Source organism: Macaca thibetana, chromosome 14, assembly GCF_024542745.1.
Source record: "Macaca thibetana thibetana isolate TM-01 chromosome 14, ASM2454274v1, whole genome shotgun sequence".
Taxonomy (NCBI): domain Eukaryota; kingdom Metazoa; phylum Chordata; class Mammalia; order Primates; family Cercopithecidae; genus Macaca; species Macaca thibetana.
Window position 1 is genome coordinate 67,641,859 of NC_065591.1, and position 17,233 is coordinate 67,659,091.

At 37.7% G+C, this 17,233-nt stretch overlaps 1 protein-coding gene across 3 annotated transcripts in view; it reads left to right on the forward strand.

Annotated features, from left to right (window-relative positions):
• UVRAG (UV radiation resistance associated) overlaps positions 1-17,233 on the forward strand; it is a 336,478-nt gene that overhangs the window by 201,867 nt on the left and 117,378 nt on the right. For all 3 annotated transcript variants that reach the window (XM_050756161.1, XM_050756159.1, XM_050756160.1), the window contains exons 10-12: positions 904-991; positions 2,484-2,544; positions 10,453-10,618. In XM_050756161.1, coding sequence (XP_050612118.1) covers positions 904-991; positions 2,484-2,544; positions 10,453-10,618 — 315 coding nt within the window. The remainder of the gene's footprint in view (positions 1-903; positions 992-2,483; positions 2,545-10,452; positions 10,619-17,233) is intronic.

Below are 17,233 nucleotides of genomic sequence, written 5' to 3' on the forward strand. Positions count from 1 at the left end.
AATGAGCCAAGATTATGCCACTACTCCAGCCTGAGTGACAGAGTGAGACCCCGTCTCAAAAAAAAAAAAAAAAAAAAAAAAGAGAAGGGTAATTTCATGCTATAGCTTTTTATTTGTTATTTTTAACTTTTTTTCTCACAGTCCAACGTGTTGGTTTTTGAGGTAATTCTAATACGTAATTTTGAGTGAAATATAGAACACTTTTTGAGGAAATACCATCCAGATCTCTCTTGAAATCAAATTGGCCTCATTAAATTAACTGTGAAATCTTGGTCAGATTACTCAGACTCTCCAAATATTGTTTCCTTTTTTATAAATAGATATAAATAATATTAACCTACTAGAGTTGTTATAATAACTACATAAGGCCATTTGTACCCTTTACATTTCTTTTTTTTCAAAGACAGTGTCTTGCTCTGGTGCCTAGGCTGGAGTGCAGTGGCATGATCAGGGCTCGCTGCAGCTTCAACCTCCTAGGCCCCAGCAGTCCTCCTACATCAACCTCCCAGGTAGCTGGGACCACAGGCATATGCTACCAAGCCAAGCTAATTTTTTTATTTTTATAGAGATGGGATCTCCCTATATTGCCCAGGCTGGTCTTGAACTCCTGGGCCTCCCAAAGTGCTAGGATTATGAGAGTGAGCCACCACTCCCAGCCCCCTTTACATTTCTTAGCATGGTACTAATCATACAGAGTAGCACTCAGTGTATAGTTAGCTTAATTGATACTGTTTGGAGATAGGTCAAGACTTATGGTAACTATTATTTATGCTTCTACTTCAGAGTTTCTGTGGCCTGTTACAGATGGCATAATCTTTCTTTGCATTAATTGTATGGAAATAAATGTTACAAAGCATGCAAGCATATATTTTTTAATAAATGTGTTTTTTCTTTCCTCATTAGAGAACTCTTTTTGAAGACTAATGCTCAGTTGACAATTCGTTGCAGGCAATTACTCTCTGAGCTTTCCTACATTTACCCTATTGATTTGGTAAGTTTCAAATTTTCTGAAAATATTTTTCTTTTTGAAAAGATGATTTCTGTGTGAAATTTCCTCTCAATGAAAAAAATCATTGCTCTAGGCTTAATCTATGCTCTTATCATGATTCATTCAGGAGCTAATGTCTGTTTAAATCATAGATTTAGACTTGTTTGGTCTTAGGTTCTACTACTTCATTTATATCACTTTGGTGGTGGGATGCATTCATCATCTGAAAGACTGCCAAATTATTTTGGTTTCTTTAGGATCTTTTTACTTAACCACATTATCCATTATCACCATTTCTTCCTTTTTTTTTTTTTTTTTTTTTTGAGACAGAGTCTCGCTCTGTTGCCTAGGCTGGAGTGCAGTGATGCGATCTCGGCTCATTGCAAGCTCCGCCTCCCGGATTCATGCCATTCTCCTGCCTCAGCCTCCCGAGTAGCTGGGGCTACAGGTGCCCGCCACCATGCCCAGCTAATTTTTTTTTTTAGACGGAGTCTCTCTCTGTCGCCAGGCTGGAGTGCAGTGGCATGATCCTGGCTCACTGCAACCTCTGACTCCCTGGTTTGAGTGATTCTCCTGCCTCAGCCTCCTGAGTAGGTAGGATTATAGGCATATGCCACCACATGCAGCTAATTTTTGTATTTTTAGTAGAGCCGGGGTTTCACCATGTTGGCCAGGATGGTCTTGTGATCCGTCTGCCTCGGCCTCCCAAAGGGCTGGGATTATGGATATGAGCCACAGCGCCCGGCCAATTTTTTTGTACTTTTAGTAGAGACGGAGTTTCACTGTGTTAGCCAGGATGGTCTCGATCTCCTGACCTTGTGATCCACCCGCCTCGGCTTCCCAAAGTGCTGGGATTACAGGTGTGAGCCATGGCACCTGGCCCATTATCATCATTTATGACACATGTGTAAATATATGTGTATGGCTTTAAAAATATGATTGATAATTTTCATGTATTAGTGTTACTTAAGATATTCCTGGGTTAACTGTCAGGCTATTAGGGTTTTGAGCCTAGTTTCTTAGAAGGAGTGAAAAAAGGAAAACTTTAATAAAATTGATTAGAATTATTTTTCAGAGAAATAAATCTGCTAAATTTGATAGTTTTCTTTTTAATGACAAGTTACTTAAAAGACTAATTTTCAGAGAAGAATGCTAATAGGATTTGAGTTTGCTTATAGAATTTTATTAAACTATTTATATATGTGAATGAACCAAGGATATTTTTATGATGATAATTTTACATGGCTTTTTCCTTGGGCATAATGTCTTAAATGTTATTATAGAAAATGTCAAGTATATGTAAATGTAGGGAGAGAGTAGAATGAATCATCATGTACTTATCATCCAGCTTCAACAATTATGATAATACTTGGAATTTAGAACAGTGTTTTAAGTCAGCACAAACCTGCTGACTTAGAGTTTGTTTGAGATTTGACATTTGACTTAGTGGTTGTTTGCTTTATTTATTAATTTTATTCTTTAATTAAATTCACAGAATGAACATAAGGATTACTTTGTATGTGGTGTCAAGTTGCCTAATTCTGAGGACTTCCAAGGTATTTTATTTTTTATTTTGAAGATTTGGTATATATTAATATATGGAAATAGAATATCTTGAAATGCTCTTTGCCTAGCACTTTATCCAAAAGAATTTTTGGACCTTCTGTCCTTTCCCAATTGCAAGTATGTATGTCAGACTCCTTGATAGGAGATAGAATGTTAGTTCTGATCATAGAAAAATAATTACTGAACTTTATATTAGAAATTTAAAAGAAAATAGTTTTTAAATGGGCTTTAAGCAAATTAGGCGGTAGGGTTCTTAAGAATACAAATAATTGCCCTTCCTTTTGGTTCGATTTTTATGAAAAATTTGTGTGTGTTTGGGAGCAGAGGAACAGCAAACAAAATCTGTTCTGTTACTATTTAGAAAGTCATATTACTGCTGACCTGAAAAGTATTTGAAAATTTAATTTTGTGAAGTTTCCATTACCACAGGCTTAATTTGTTATACTACCATTTTTCTTATCTTTTAACTGAAAATAAATAAATTACATTAAAAGTATTATAGAATATGATCCTTAGTAATTTCTATATTTTAAAATCTTTTGCTTTTCCTACTCACTTTGCAAATATTCCAAAGAATTTATTTTCTTTGGCATATCAGTGATTATTTTTATTGTTAGCAAAGTGGGTTCTTTTCCCTTAGGCTAAACAATGCTTTGAGGCCTACTGAATATCTTTATAGATTATTCCCAAAGCCAGCATATTATCTACTTGAGAAGTTACCGAAGAAGAAGAGAGCGTTGCTAGTTTTGATCAGGACTTTCGTTTTCCTATAAAGAAGCTGTTGTTATTGGTGATCATTTAACATCTAAGAGGGTTTTGTTACCCCGTTGGGCCCTTACTTGTAAGTACTTTGGACATGATAAAAGGAGAGTGATAAACCAGGAGCTGGAAAACCTATGTTCAAGTCCTGATTGCCCTTCTATAAACCATGTAATTTGGAACAAGTTGTGTAACCTTTGAGTTGATTTCCTAATTGATTGAATGAACTATTAATTTATGCCCTACCTGTCTTATATGATTGTTGTGAAAAATTAAGTGAGGTATACCAGTAGCTATAAATACATAAGATTTTGCCTAATCTTTAATACTCACGAAAACAAACAAAGGGATCCTATAAGGAAAATTGTATTCAGTAACTTGCTTGAGACCACAAAGCCAGGTAATAATATAGCTGGGATTTGTCTGGTTTCCATTTCATAGTGCTCCCTCAGATATCTGTAAGACACTCATAGAAATGTGTTTTGATGTTAATTTTAGGCAAAGTTGTGGTGTCTTGAAGCCCATGGTGCATCATTTTCCTCATTTATTCATTTAGTAAACATATTGAGTACTTTTGTCCCGTACCAGTTTCCTGGGATGCAGAACATCATTCATTGAAAAAAATGTTCATTGAACATCTAAATGCCAGGCACTGTGCCTTTGAGGATACAATGATGCAGAAAGTAAACATGTTTTCTCCTTCCATGGAGCTTATTGGGGGAGACAGCCAATAAACAAGAAAATAAGTAACTAGCAAGTATTTAATAGAGGAATATGCTATCCCAGAGAATGGAAGAAACGGCTTTAGATAAAGCAGTCAGAGAAGAACTCTCTAAGGAGAAGTAGAAAATTGAAGGCTAAAAGGAGCCAACTATGCTGCAGCTGGGGGAAGAGCATTTCTGGGAGACGCGTCAGCAAGTACAAAGGTGAAGATGAAGGAGGAATGGGCTTGGCATCTCTCAAAAAACTCAGAGTTGGGGGAATGTGAGAAAAGACTTGTATTTTGGATAAATCATGTAATCTTTCAGCTTAATTTCTTATAAAATAAGATACCTGTATCTGTAATTTCTTGTGATGATTGAATGAAATAACATTTGAAAAGGCTTTTCATATAGGAGGTACTCAATAAATATAATCGGAATTAGTTGCAAAAGAGAGAGGAAGGAAGGACAGAAAAGACCAGACGTGTGCAGCTGGAGCATAGTGAGCGAGGGAAGAGCTACTTTAGAGGAGGTAGGGGACGGCAGCCAGGGCCTTGAGGTCACGGTAAGGAGTTGGTATTTAATTCTCAAGAAAGTAGGAAATGCCTGAGGGACTTCAAGAAGCGGAATGGCATGAGCTGAGTTAGGCTTTTGAAAGTCACTCTGGCTGCTAAATACAGAATGATTTGAAGGGGGCAGTCAGGGAAGCAGGAATATCAGGAGTGGTGGTCTGATTACTCTGAGATGTGTCTTGATTCTATTTTGTTTTCTTTGAAATTCCTTCTCTCCTAGTTTTTCATAGCTTTTATAGTTATCTACACTTAGCATGCCCAACAAGCCGAATACAGTCTCCCTACTCTTTAATTAGTGTAGCTTTTTAGTGCAGTTGTTGAAAAACAAAATGTGAGATAAAATGAAATAAATGTTTCATTTTACTCTAAGGTCCTGTTCATTCGCCATCACCCTTAGGAATCAGAAATTTTAAGAAGCACATGCAGTAATACTGGACTTTAAAAATCTTATGTTGGCCAGGCGCAGTGGCTCATGCCTATAGTTCTAGCAGTTTGGGAGGCCGAAGTGTGCAGATCATTTGAGGTCAGGAGTTTGAGATCAGCCTGACCAACATAGTGAAACCCTGTTTCTACTATAAATACAAAAAATTAGCTGGGTGTGGTGGCATACTCCTGTAATCTCAGCTACTTGGGAGGCTGAGGCACAAGAATCGCTTGAACCCAGAGGCGAAGGTTGCAATGAGCTGAGATTGTGCCACTGCACTTAGCCTGAGCGACAGAGTGAGACTCTGTCTAAAAACAAAAGCAAAAACAAAAAATCTCATGTTAGTATCCTGCAAGGCACTTCTGTTCTGTGTATGTTATCCACTGTGCCAGGTGTTGAGGATGTAAGAGATGGTTAAGACATTGATCCTGCCTCAGTGAGATTATAGTCCAGTTGAGGATACCAGATTTGTAATCCAGACAATCAATAAGTATTTATTGAATTCATACTCTGTGTCAGGCACTTAGAAGTTTATAGCAGGTACATGGTACTCAAAAAAGTGAGAATAATCACTTCTATCAGGAGGGGATCAGGAAAACTTACAGAGAAGATGATTTCAGTGTCTTAAGAAATAAAATGATGTTTTCCAGTAGAAAAAAGAGTAAGAAGACATTTTAGGCTAGTAGAAATATAGTAACATAGGCTGGGCATGGTGGCTCATGCCTGTAATCCTAGCACTTTGGGAGACCGAGGTGGGAGGACTGCTGGCGACCAGGAGTTTGAGGCTGTAGTGAGCTATGATTATGCCACTGCACTCCAGTCTGGGTGACAGAGTGAGAACCCATTTCAACATAGAAAATAAAAAAGTGAAAGAAATATAATAACATGGAACATCATGATGTTCTCACATTTACCCTAATTCTCACAACTGTGAGAATTAATTCCATCTGTGAGGAAATAAATTTACTCTAATTGAAAAAAAAAAAAAAGAAAAGAAAAAGAAAATGGAAGCTCAGAGAGATTAGTTAATTTTTTTCAAGGAGTCTTATTAACCAGTGATAAACCTAAGATTATTCCTGGTCTGCCTGATTCTAAGATTGGTGTAATTCCTGCCACAATGCAGTTTTCTTCCTTGCTTTGAATAATACCCTCTTTAAACCCGTGACAACTTTTTAGTATTCTATAGCAGCTGCTTTCTGGGAGAGCCTCTAGTGAAGGAACTCCAAGCTGGTTATTCTGTGATATTCATGAGACTTTGCTGGGATAGCCTTTACACTGCATGGGGTGATACTGTTTGGAAAACTCCACCGTAGTGCTCCAACATTATTGTGCTTTTCTAAATGGGTAAGTTACTACTGGAGTATGCCAAGGAGACCTGGACACAGTGGGAGAAAATTGTCCAGTGAAGGGTGTTCATCTCAGTTCCACTGACTGAGACATTTAGCCTGAAAAAAAATGTTTGTGTGCGTGTGTGTGTTTAAGTAATCCATAACACGAGAGCCTTTTGTGGTAATGAGACCCAGATTTCCTTCTGTGTCTGTATCCCTTTATGCAGGCATGATTTCTTGGAAAGGAGAGTCCATATGTCAAACAGTGTCTCATTGAGAACATGGAATGATTCCATAGATGCTGTGGCAGTGATTAGAGTCTTAAATATTTTGTCCTGTCTGGATCAGTGGGTGCTTGGTTCCTTAACAAATCAGCTGCCTCAGTGATTGGGAAGGCAGGATGGTAAGAGCTTTTAGATCACTTATTGTACTTGGATGCATTTGAATATTAATAGTTTGTCCAACATATAAATCAAAGGAACATTTGAATTAATTTATAATGTTGTCATGGCCATTGTGTGTTTGTGGAATTTGTTGTCATTAAAAGTATACAAAAGCTGCAGCCTTGAGTGGTTACCTACATTTTAAAAATAAACCAGGAATATTTATTATGAGGAAACTGTGGGTTTTTATTTTATTTTCAAGCCCCTTAAAACTTTGTTGGAATTAGCATCTTTTTCACATACCTGAGTCTTAAGGTTCATTCTTGTTTCTCCCTGGACCCTCCACTCGTGCTCCAACTTCTCACTAACAAAACTATCGTCTGTGACCTTTTTAACCCCCAGAACAGCGTAAGGTACACAAACCTCTGCTCTGCCTTAGGTGTTAGGGACGTCATTAATGCTTACTGGAAAAGCACACCCCAGAGAGCTGGGTTTTGGCTGTTGCAGGTAAAAATCTTTCAGATCTTGCAATGCTGGAAACCTTAAACCTTTTGGTTTTTTAGCTAAAGTGATTGGCAACAGAATGTGACATCTGAGGTTGCATGGTCTGCAATAGCCATAATTAACCACATGAGCTCACATTTTCCCACTGGAGATTCAGTGGTCTTGGGGTGATGAAAGTGACTTCCCTACCAGGAGGTGGTTTTCCTTTTGAGGGTATTGGAATACCCTTGGGCCCTGTAATGCTTCACCCGTGGTCCTTTTAAAATGCTTTTTAATATAAAGCTTCAATATTGGAAATCTAACACCACAATGTTTAACACTGAGGCTGTGATGGAGCCCTGTGGCCTGGAATGGGAAACCTAGAATTTTTAATAGGTGGAGTGGGAAGACTTGTGGCAAGAATGGTGAGTGTGAATAACCTGAATCAAAGCTGATTTCCAATATTATTCAATTTTCAGTGTGTGCTATTTATTTTTGTTTTCTGTGTGTAGACTTCTCTTAGAGATGCCTTTTTGTCTTTAAACAAAATTGTTTGTTCATTGGTGGGAGGTGATGTTAGAAAACCAACTTTTTGTTCTTTTAATAGAGATGTGGACGTAGTCTCGAAATACACAAATATAATTCTTTGGCAGTCCTCCTTTCATAATATGGGGAAAATGTAGATGCTTGAATGTTTAGCATTAGATAGATATTTTTCGAATATTCATTGTTTGCATCTGACCTGCTTGAAAGGCTAATCTAAGAGGCCTGCTGCTTTCTGGAAGTTTTCAGGTCCTCTTCTGTCAGATCATATGGGAAAGGAAAAGCTTTGTATAAAGCACATAGAGGAAAGTTGCAACTTAGCATAGTATTATCTGTCTTTGAATCCTCCTCCTCTTCTTCTTTCCCTCTCCCTTCAAAAGGTTATTATTGAAGATCAAGTCCTTTTACTGACAGGAGTATTTTAAATTTGATAAGACCTAATCTTTACGGAAAGCACAAGGCAGAATTCAGTGACCTGTGAAGAAACTCACAGTTCCAGCTGTGACTCCACACCTGTATAGATATTCTGGAGAATTGTGGACACAGTTCTCTCAGTTATTTCGTTACTCATAGTTTCTACCTATATGGCTTTGACCAAGCCATTTATACCACCTGGGTCTCATTTCTCTCTTCTCCAAGTTGGTAGCATCACACCCAGTGATTGCAAAAGTTTATCTTAGTTATATTATTGTATGATAATGAATTTATAATGTAACAAATATATAATGTAAAGTACTTTTAGTCCCTAAGGTAGTCTGATGTATGGGTTTCAGCAGAAGGAAAGCATTGTGGTAGTATTCAGGTACTTGGGTGGGACTGGGGCAAGAGGACATGGTCTCTAAAAATAATTAGGATTCTAGTTAGTTAGGGCATGACTCAGTAGTTGGTTGAAAATGACTGCTGTTTGATTTTTTTCCGTGAGTTTGTTTTAGAGAACAGACATTCCTTGAGAAGCCCATTTTCTGTTGAGTACTTTGCAAGTCATCGAGGATTCTCAGACTTTTTATGTGTTCTTTGCTCTTACTTAGAACACTGTGAAGAAACTAAGGTGGTACACGTGTGTCATATGCTTCGTACATTCCAGGCTCCCAAGTTGAAAAATTGTTATATACTGAGCACAGTGGCACACACCTGTAGTCCCAGTTACTTGGGAGGCTGAGGCATGAGGATTGCTTGAGCCCAGGAGTTTGAGGTCGGCCTGGGCAACATAGTGAGACCCCATCTTTTTTAAAAAAATAATTGTTATATTAATGTTTAACAATAAAGTTCTGAGACAGTACAGTAGACTGGTTAATGGTGGAGGATTGGGTGTCAAGCCAACCTGTTTACTAGCTCTATTACTTTGGAAAGATTTCTTAATCTCTGAGCCTTAGTTTCTTTATCTGTAAAAGGAATGAAATAGCATTTCAAAGGTCTTTAACATTGTTAAGTGAATGAATGTCATATATAAAGTACCATAGACAGTTCTGGATGGAAAAAAGTATATATATAAAATGCATATGTAAATAGTTACCTATTTTTATAAGACTACCAAAGAAAAACCAATAGTCTGCTATGGTAGTTAAGGATAGAGAATTCACTGAGGAATGGATGGCTATAGTGGCACTTCTACCATAAGAAGGTAGTGCTTAGATAATTAAGTAGAAATAGAAAGAAGAATGCGAAAATGTTATTAGTAATTGAGGTTAAAGCCACCCTTAGAAGTCAGGGAATAGTCAAGCCATGGCCATTGTGATCATTTCAGCCCTTCTTCTCTAGCCAGATGGGATATTCCAGATTATGTGTTAAATGTTTTAGTGTATGAGTGCACACACATGTACTTGTGCACTTTTAGAAGCATTTAGGAATACTGTATACCAAGAAGATCCTGTTTCCTTCCTCTTGGGGGAAGTTTAAAACTTTCTGTTGTATTGCTCCCTGTTCTTAGCCCCTGAATCATCATTTCTCACTTGATAGATAGTGGCAGAAATCTGGATAAGTTTTAAAAATGTAATTATCTGTGGCTTTTTGAAAACTAGATGCTTATGTCTGATTATAAGATACCTGCATTTTTTCCTAGTAGTTACTTTCACCTATATTGCATAAATAGGGTGGTATATGAACAGTGTGTTTTTCACCTTTTGCTTTTGCTGTTTAAAACTTTTCCCCCTTAACCCATATTACACTTCATAGACTTATTTATGTAACACTGTCTTTTTCAATATCAAGAACATACCCCATAAGAATGATTATACTATTTCATTTCTCTTTAGAATTAATAATTTTGTAAAATAGTACAACTGTATTGCCTAGGAAATTGTTAATGAATAAAATGTATAACCACTGTATAGTGTGTTTGTTATGTTTAAACCTCTGAAGCTAATTTTCATTTCATGTAATAGACTCAAGTATTAATTCTCCCTGTAAAAATGCTGGGAAAGAAAGCAATGGTTATCTGCATATAGTAAGAGTTCTTGCTGTAAGGTATATATCAAATGTTAATCTCATCACATTAATTATTGGGAAATAGTTTAAAATACAGTTAGTAGATGAAGTTTCAAGTCTTGTTAATATGTTTACATTTGCATAACATTTATATAGTTTAGATAAGTGATATTTTATGTACCACATATTTTTATAAAATATTCTTTGAAAATGATTTATTGTCTTGTGGTTATTGATAAGGTAAATAGTTATTTTCTTTTCCTCTGCTTTTGAATTTACAGCAAAAGATGATGGAAGCATTGCTGTTGCCCTTGGTTACACTGCACATTTGGTCTCCATGATTTCCTTTTTCCTACAAGTGCCCCTCAGATATCCTATAATTCATAAGGGGTCTAGATCAACAATCAAAGACAATATCAATGACAAACTGACGGAAAAGGAGAGAGAGTAAGTGTATTTTTTAAAAAAATGATTTTAACATCAAGCCAGTATAAAACGTGGGGTATAATAAAATATATAAAATGTAACCTAAATTATGACAACTTTTATATAACCTTTGTAGAGTGCTCCATTTCATTTAAATCAAATGTAGTTGTTATATGAAACTAGTTATTCATATAAATTTTAATGACTCAACCCCTGAGCTTCCAAAAATTGCTAATGGTAGCAAATATTTACTTAAGTTTCATTTACTTTCTGCTTACTTTTGTGAGGATAAGTGTCAGATGACCTACAAATATTCACTTAGTACCTTTTGCCTGCCACTCAACAAGTAAAATGTTAAAAGATTTGTCAGAGATCTAACTAGGAAAAGATATAACGGCAGATTGAACATAGCTGAAAAGTGGATTAGTGAATTGGAAGATAGGTCAGTAGAAAATACTAGTGTCTAATATACATGTAATTTCAGGCACAGGGAGGCTAGAAAGATTGTGGGGTAAACACAAAATTTTAAGAGATAATGACTAAGAGTTTTCAAATTTAACAAAAGCCATGAAATTACAAATTCAAGAAGCACTAACAAAATGGAATGACAATAAAGAAAACATACTTGGGGAAATTAAACAGCTGAATATCAAAGATAAAGTGAAAATACTAAAAGCAACTAGAGAGAAAGACATGATAGCATGAAAAGATTGATAGTAAGACTAAGCTGATTTCTCAGCGGAACAACAGAAGCCAGATGGTGATGCGGTGACATTTTAAAATACTGAAAAAACGCAACTGTCCACTTAGAATTCTATACCCAGTGAAAATATTATTCAAAAGTACAGGCAAAATAAAGATATTTCAGACCATCAAAACTGAGAAGATGTATCCCAGCAGACCTACAGTAAAGGAAATACTAAAGGAAGAATAAAAATAATTTCAAACAGAAACATGGAAATACAGTATGGAACAAAGAATAAGAGAAAGGATAAAGATGTATATCTAAATTCATTTTGACTATAAATACTAATGTCTTCTTAAATATAACATGCATATACTTAATAATATATGTAGGTTTATAGTGCATGGTTCTAACACAAAAAGTAAAAAGGGTTGAGTGGGGTTAAAGTGCTCTGTGATCTTAGCATTGTCTGGAAAATGGTAAAGGTACCAATTTATATCAGACTAATAAATCAAGTATGCATATTGTACTTTTCTTTTTTTGCCTTCAGCACTTTAAATGTGTAATACCACTGTCTCCTGTCCTGCTAGTCTTCCACTGTAAAGGCTGCTGCCAGATGAATTGGAGCTCCATTGTATGTTACTTGTTTCTTTTTTTTAAAAAAATTAAATGATAGAGCTTTATTGTGAAAAACCATTTGATTGCTAATGTAATCCAATTATTTGGTTCCATTGTGTGTTTTTTTTGAGATAGAGTCTTGCTCTGTTGCCAGACTGGAGTGCAGTGGCGCAATCTTGGCTCACTGCAACCTTCACCTCCCGGGTTCAAGCAATTCTCCTGCCTCAGCCTCCCGAGTTGCTGGGAATACAGGTGTGCACCAGCACACCCAGCTAATTTTTGTATTTTTAGTAGAGATGAGGTTTTACCATGTTGGCCACAATGGTCTCAATCTCTTGACCTCATGATCTGCCCTCCTTGGCCTGCCAAAGTGCTGGGATTACAGGCCATTGTGTGATTTTATAGCATTTTTTGCCACTGCTTTATTCATATTTATCCTTGTTTCTTTTGTCCTGCTGCTTTTAGGATCTTCGCTTTATACTTGACCTTTGGGAGTTTGATTATTAAATGCTTTGAGGTAGTCTTCTTTGACTTAAATCTGTGTGGTGTTCCGTAACCTTCTTGTACTTGAATATTGATATTTTTTCCTAGGTTTGGGAAGTTCTGTTATTATTCTTTTCTACTCCTCTCTCTTTCTCTATCTCCTCTTTAAAGCCAGTAACTCTTAAGTTTGCCCTTTGAGGCTCTTTTCTAGTTCTGTAGGCATGCTTCATTCTTTTTTACTCTTTTTTATTTTGTCTCCTCTGACTGAGCATTTTCAAATAGCCTGAATTCCAGACCACTGATTCTATCTTCTCCTTGATCAATGCTTCTATTAAGAGACTTTAATGCGTTTTTCAATATTTCAGTTGCATTTTTCACCTCCAGAATATACACTTGATTCTTTTTAATTATTTCAATCTCTTCGTTAAATTTATCTGATATAAGTCTGAATTCCTTCTCTGTATTGTCTTGAATTTCTTTGTGTTTCCACAAAACAGCTAATTTGAATTCTCTGTCCGAAAGATCATGTATCTCTGTTTCTCCAGAATTGGTCCCTGATGCCTTATTTAGTTAATTTGGAGAGGTCATGTTTTCCTTGATGGCCTTGATGCTTGTGGATGTTTACTAGTGTCTGGGCATTGCAGAGTTTAGGTATTTACTGTAGTCTTCACAGTGTGGGCTTGTTTATACCTGTCTTTCTTGAGAAGGTTTTCCAGGTTTTTGAAAGGACTTAGATGTTGTGATCTAAGCTGTATCTGCATTAAGGGGAACCCTAAGCTCGGTAACACTGTGGTTCTTGCAGTCTTGTAGAGGTACCACTTGCTGGTCTTGGATAAGATCCAAAAGATTTCTCTGGATTACCAGGCAGAGACTCCTGTTCTCTACCCTTATTTTTCTCAGAGTCTCTCTCTCTATGCTGAGCTGCTTGGAGCCGGGAGTAGGGGGACACAATCACCCTTGTGGCCTCCACTACTGGGATTTCCCTGGTTCAGACCTGACACCAGCATAGGACTGGGTCTTACCCTAGGCCCTGTGTAACCTCTACCTGGCTACCACCTATGTTTGCTTAAGACCTTATGGCTCTACAATTAGCAGGTGGTGAAGCCAGCCAGGATTGTGTCCTTCCCTTCAGGGCAGCAAGTTTCCCCCAGCCCCTGAGCAGGTCCAGAGATGCTGTTTGGGAGCCAAAGACTAGAGTCCAAAGCCTTTGAAATCTATCTGGTGCTCTATTCTATTGCAGCTAAGCCGGTACTTAAACTGTAACTCTTCCCTCTCCTTATCATAGGCAGAGGATTCTCTCCACATGGCCACCATCATCGTAGACCCATGGTGGGTACTGCCAGGCTATCACTGATGTTCACTGAAGGCTCAAGGACTCTTCAGTTAGCTTGTGGCAAATGCTGCCACACCTGGGACTCACACTTCAGGGCAAAGGGCTCCCCTCTGGGCCAGGACAGGTCCAGAAATGCCATCCAAGAGCCAAGGCCTGGAATCAGGGACCCCAAAAGCCCATTTTGTGCTCTACTCCACTGTGGCCAAGCTGGTCCCTGAAAGTAGAACATCTCAGAGTCTCACCCAAGGCCCACGGCTTACTGTCTGGGTATTACTCCTGTTTCTTCAGGGCCCAAGGGCTTTTTGGTCACAGGTGATGAATCCTGCCAGGACTTGGTCCTTCCTTTCAAGGCAATACATTCCCTTCTGGCCAAGCGTGTGTCTAGATACGTCATCTGGAAGCTAGGGTCTGGAATGGGGGCCTCATGATTGCCCAGTGCCCTATCCTGTTGTGGCTAAGCTGGTATCCAAGATGCAAGACAAAGTCTCTTCCTTCTCCTCTCAAGCAGAAGAAAGGAGTCTTTTTGTTTGTTTGTTTTGCTGCAGGGTGCACTGCCTGTGGTTGATGAAGGGGTGTCACAAGAACTTCCTTAGCCACCCTGGCTAGTTTCCCATGTCCATTGCTTCTAAGGCCAGCACTAGCACTAGGACTTACCTAGGAATTGCAGTCTTCATGGCCTAGACTGTCTTTCAAGATTATTTAGAACCCCAGAGCACCTTTTCCATGGTAGAAAGGTTTGCCAAAACTCAAGTTCTAACCACTGGGATGGGCGATTCCCCTCTGACTAGGGCTGATCTAAATGCGGCCCCCATGGATGGGCATTGGCTGAGTTTAGTCCAGTTTTGTTTCCCACTGTGACAGAGCGGCACTGAGTTCAATGCAAAGTACCACAATCACTGTGCTCTCCCTCCCTCAAGAGCACAGATGCTCTGTATCTCATGGCGGCTGCGGAAGGAATGGGGAAGGGGCGGTGTCAGGAATTCAAGTCTGTCTTCTCTACCCTCTTCAGTGCCTGTTACAGCTATATGAGGTTAAAACCAAGTACTGTGATTGCTTACCTGATTTTTGGTTCTTATGTAGGTGCTTTTTTGTGTGTGTAGATGGTTGTTAAATTGGTGTTCCTGCAAGGTTAGCAGGGGAACAATCAATGAAAGCATCTATTCAGCCATCTTGCTTCACCCTCCTCATGGTGTTTTCTTATAATCCTTTTCATTTCTGTAAGGTTTGTAGTAATGTCCCCACTTTCATTTCTCATTTTACTGCAGTTTCTTTCTTCTTTTTTATAGTTAGTCTAGCTAAAGATTTGTCAATTTCTTTTCAAAGAACTGACTTGTGGTTTTATTGATTCTCTCTAGTGTTTTTTTGCTCTCCATTTTGTATATGTCTGCTCTTATCTTTATTATTTCCTTCATTCTGCTAGCTTTGTGTTTTATTTTCTTTTTCCTGTAGTTTCTTAAAGATGGCAACTTAGGTTAATGAGATCTTTACCCAATGTTTACACCTATAAAACAGTTTCCACACCCCATACATTTTTGTATGTTATTTTTAAAAAATTAATGTCAAAGTATTTTCTAATTTCCTTGTGATTTCTTTATTGACCACTGGTCGTTTATGAGAGCATTGTTTGGCTGGGCATGGTGTCTCACGCCTGTAATCCTAGCACTCTGGGAGGCCAAGGCAGGCAGATACTTTGAGGCCAGGAGTTTGAGACCAGCCTTCACAACATGGCGAGACCCTGTCTTTACAAAAAATACAAAAATTAGCTGAGTGTGGTGGTGTGCACCTGTAGTCCCAGCTACTCAAGAAGCTGAGGTGGGATAATAGATTAAGCCCAGGAGGCGAAGGCTGCAGTGAGCCGAGATTGCAGCACTGCACTCCAGCCTGGGCAACAGAGCAAGACCTTGTCTCAAAAAAAATAGAAAGAGAGAGAGAGCATTAATTTTTCCATATTTGTGAATTTTCTAGTTTTCCTTTTGTTATTCATTTCTCATTTTATTCCATTGTGACAAAGAAGCAGAGATGTTAGTTTTATGATTTTAATATTTTTTAAATTATGAAGACTTGTTTTGTGGCCTAATGTATTGTCTGTCCTGGAGAACATTCCACATGCACTTGAGAAAAATGTGTATTCTGCTGTCATTAGATGCAGTGTTCTATTTATGTCTATTAGATCTAGTTGGTTTATGATGTTCTCAAGTCTTCTGTTTCCTTATGGATCTTCTGTCTAAATGTTCCATTTATGATTGAGAGTAGACTGTTGAATTCTTCAACTATTACTGTAAAACTGTATATTTCTCCTTTCAATTCTGTCAACATTTGCTTTGTATATTTTAGACCTCTGTTGTTTTGTGCACATATTTCTTGTTATGTCTGCCTGATGAATTGACCCTTTTATTGGTATATTTTTGCCTCTTATAACAACTTTTGACCAAAAGACTGTTTTATCTGATGTTAGTATAACCACCCCAGCTCTCCTTTGGTTACTATTTGCATGGACTATCTTTCCCATCTTTTCACTTTGAACCTTTTGATCTAGAATAAGTTTCTTGAAGATGGTGTATAGTTGGAGCATATCTTTTATGCATTCCTCCAATCTCTGCCTTTGGATTAGAGTTTGTAATCCACTTACACTTAGTTACTGGTAGGGAAAAACTTACGACACTTTGCTATTTGTTTTCTGTATGTCTTATGCTTTTTTTGTGTCTTATTTCCTTTATTACTGCCTTCTTTTGTGCTTAGTTGATATTTTTTGAGGTGTACCCTTTTGATTCCTTTCTCATTTCCTTTTCTGTGTATTTTATAGATTTTTTATGGTTATGATGGGGATTTTAATTAACGTCCTACATTTATAACATTCTAGTTTGCACGGATACCAGTAAGCTTCAGTAGCATATAGAAACTCTGTTTCTATACACCTCTGTTCCTCCCTCTCATCTTTATGTTGTTGTCACAAATTGCATTATTATGTGTTGTGTGCCCATAGTACTATCTTTTTTATTTACATATGTAATTACCTTTTCTGGATTTTTATTTCTTTATACAGCTTCAAGTTACTATCTATGGTCCTTTAATTTCAGTTGAAGGCCTTAGCCTTCACTTTCTGGTTGCACTGAGCCTAGCTGTCAGCCAGAGGGGAAAGTATAGGCCCTTTAGGTTTTTTCTGAATATGCATCTTGTTTTGGGCATGAATGTAGCTTCTAAATTCCCCAGTATACTTGGACATTTTTGAATGACCAAATTTCTCAAAGAAACTCTCTCCAGCTTTTCTTCCCAGGCTTTAGGCAATCTGTTTTGTGTCTGAACTGTAATATTTTTTGCCCCAGGTGGCTTTGGGTTGTTTGTTTGCCTTATTACTTGAACATTGGTAGCTGCTTTTCAGTTCTGAGTGAGTTCAGACTAGGTGAGGAACAAGGGAAAGTAACTCGCGTTAGTCCTTCAGGTAGCCACCAGACAAGTTAGAACAGATACACTTTTTTTTTTTTTTTTTAAATAAGAATCTGGTCTGTTCTCTCAAGAT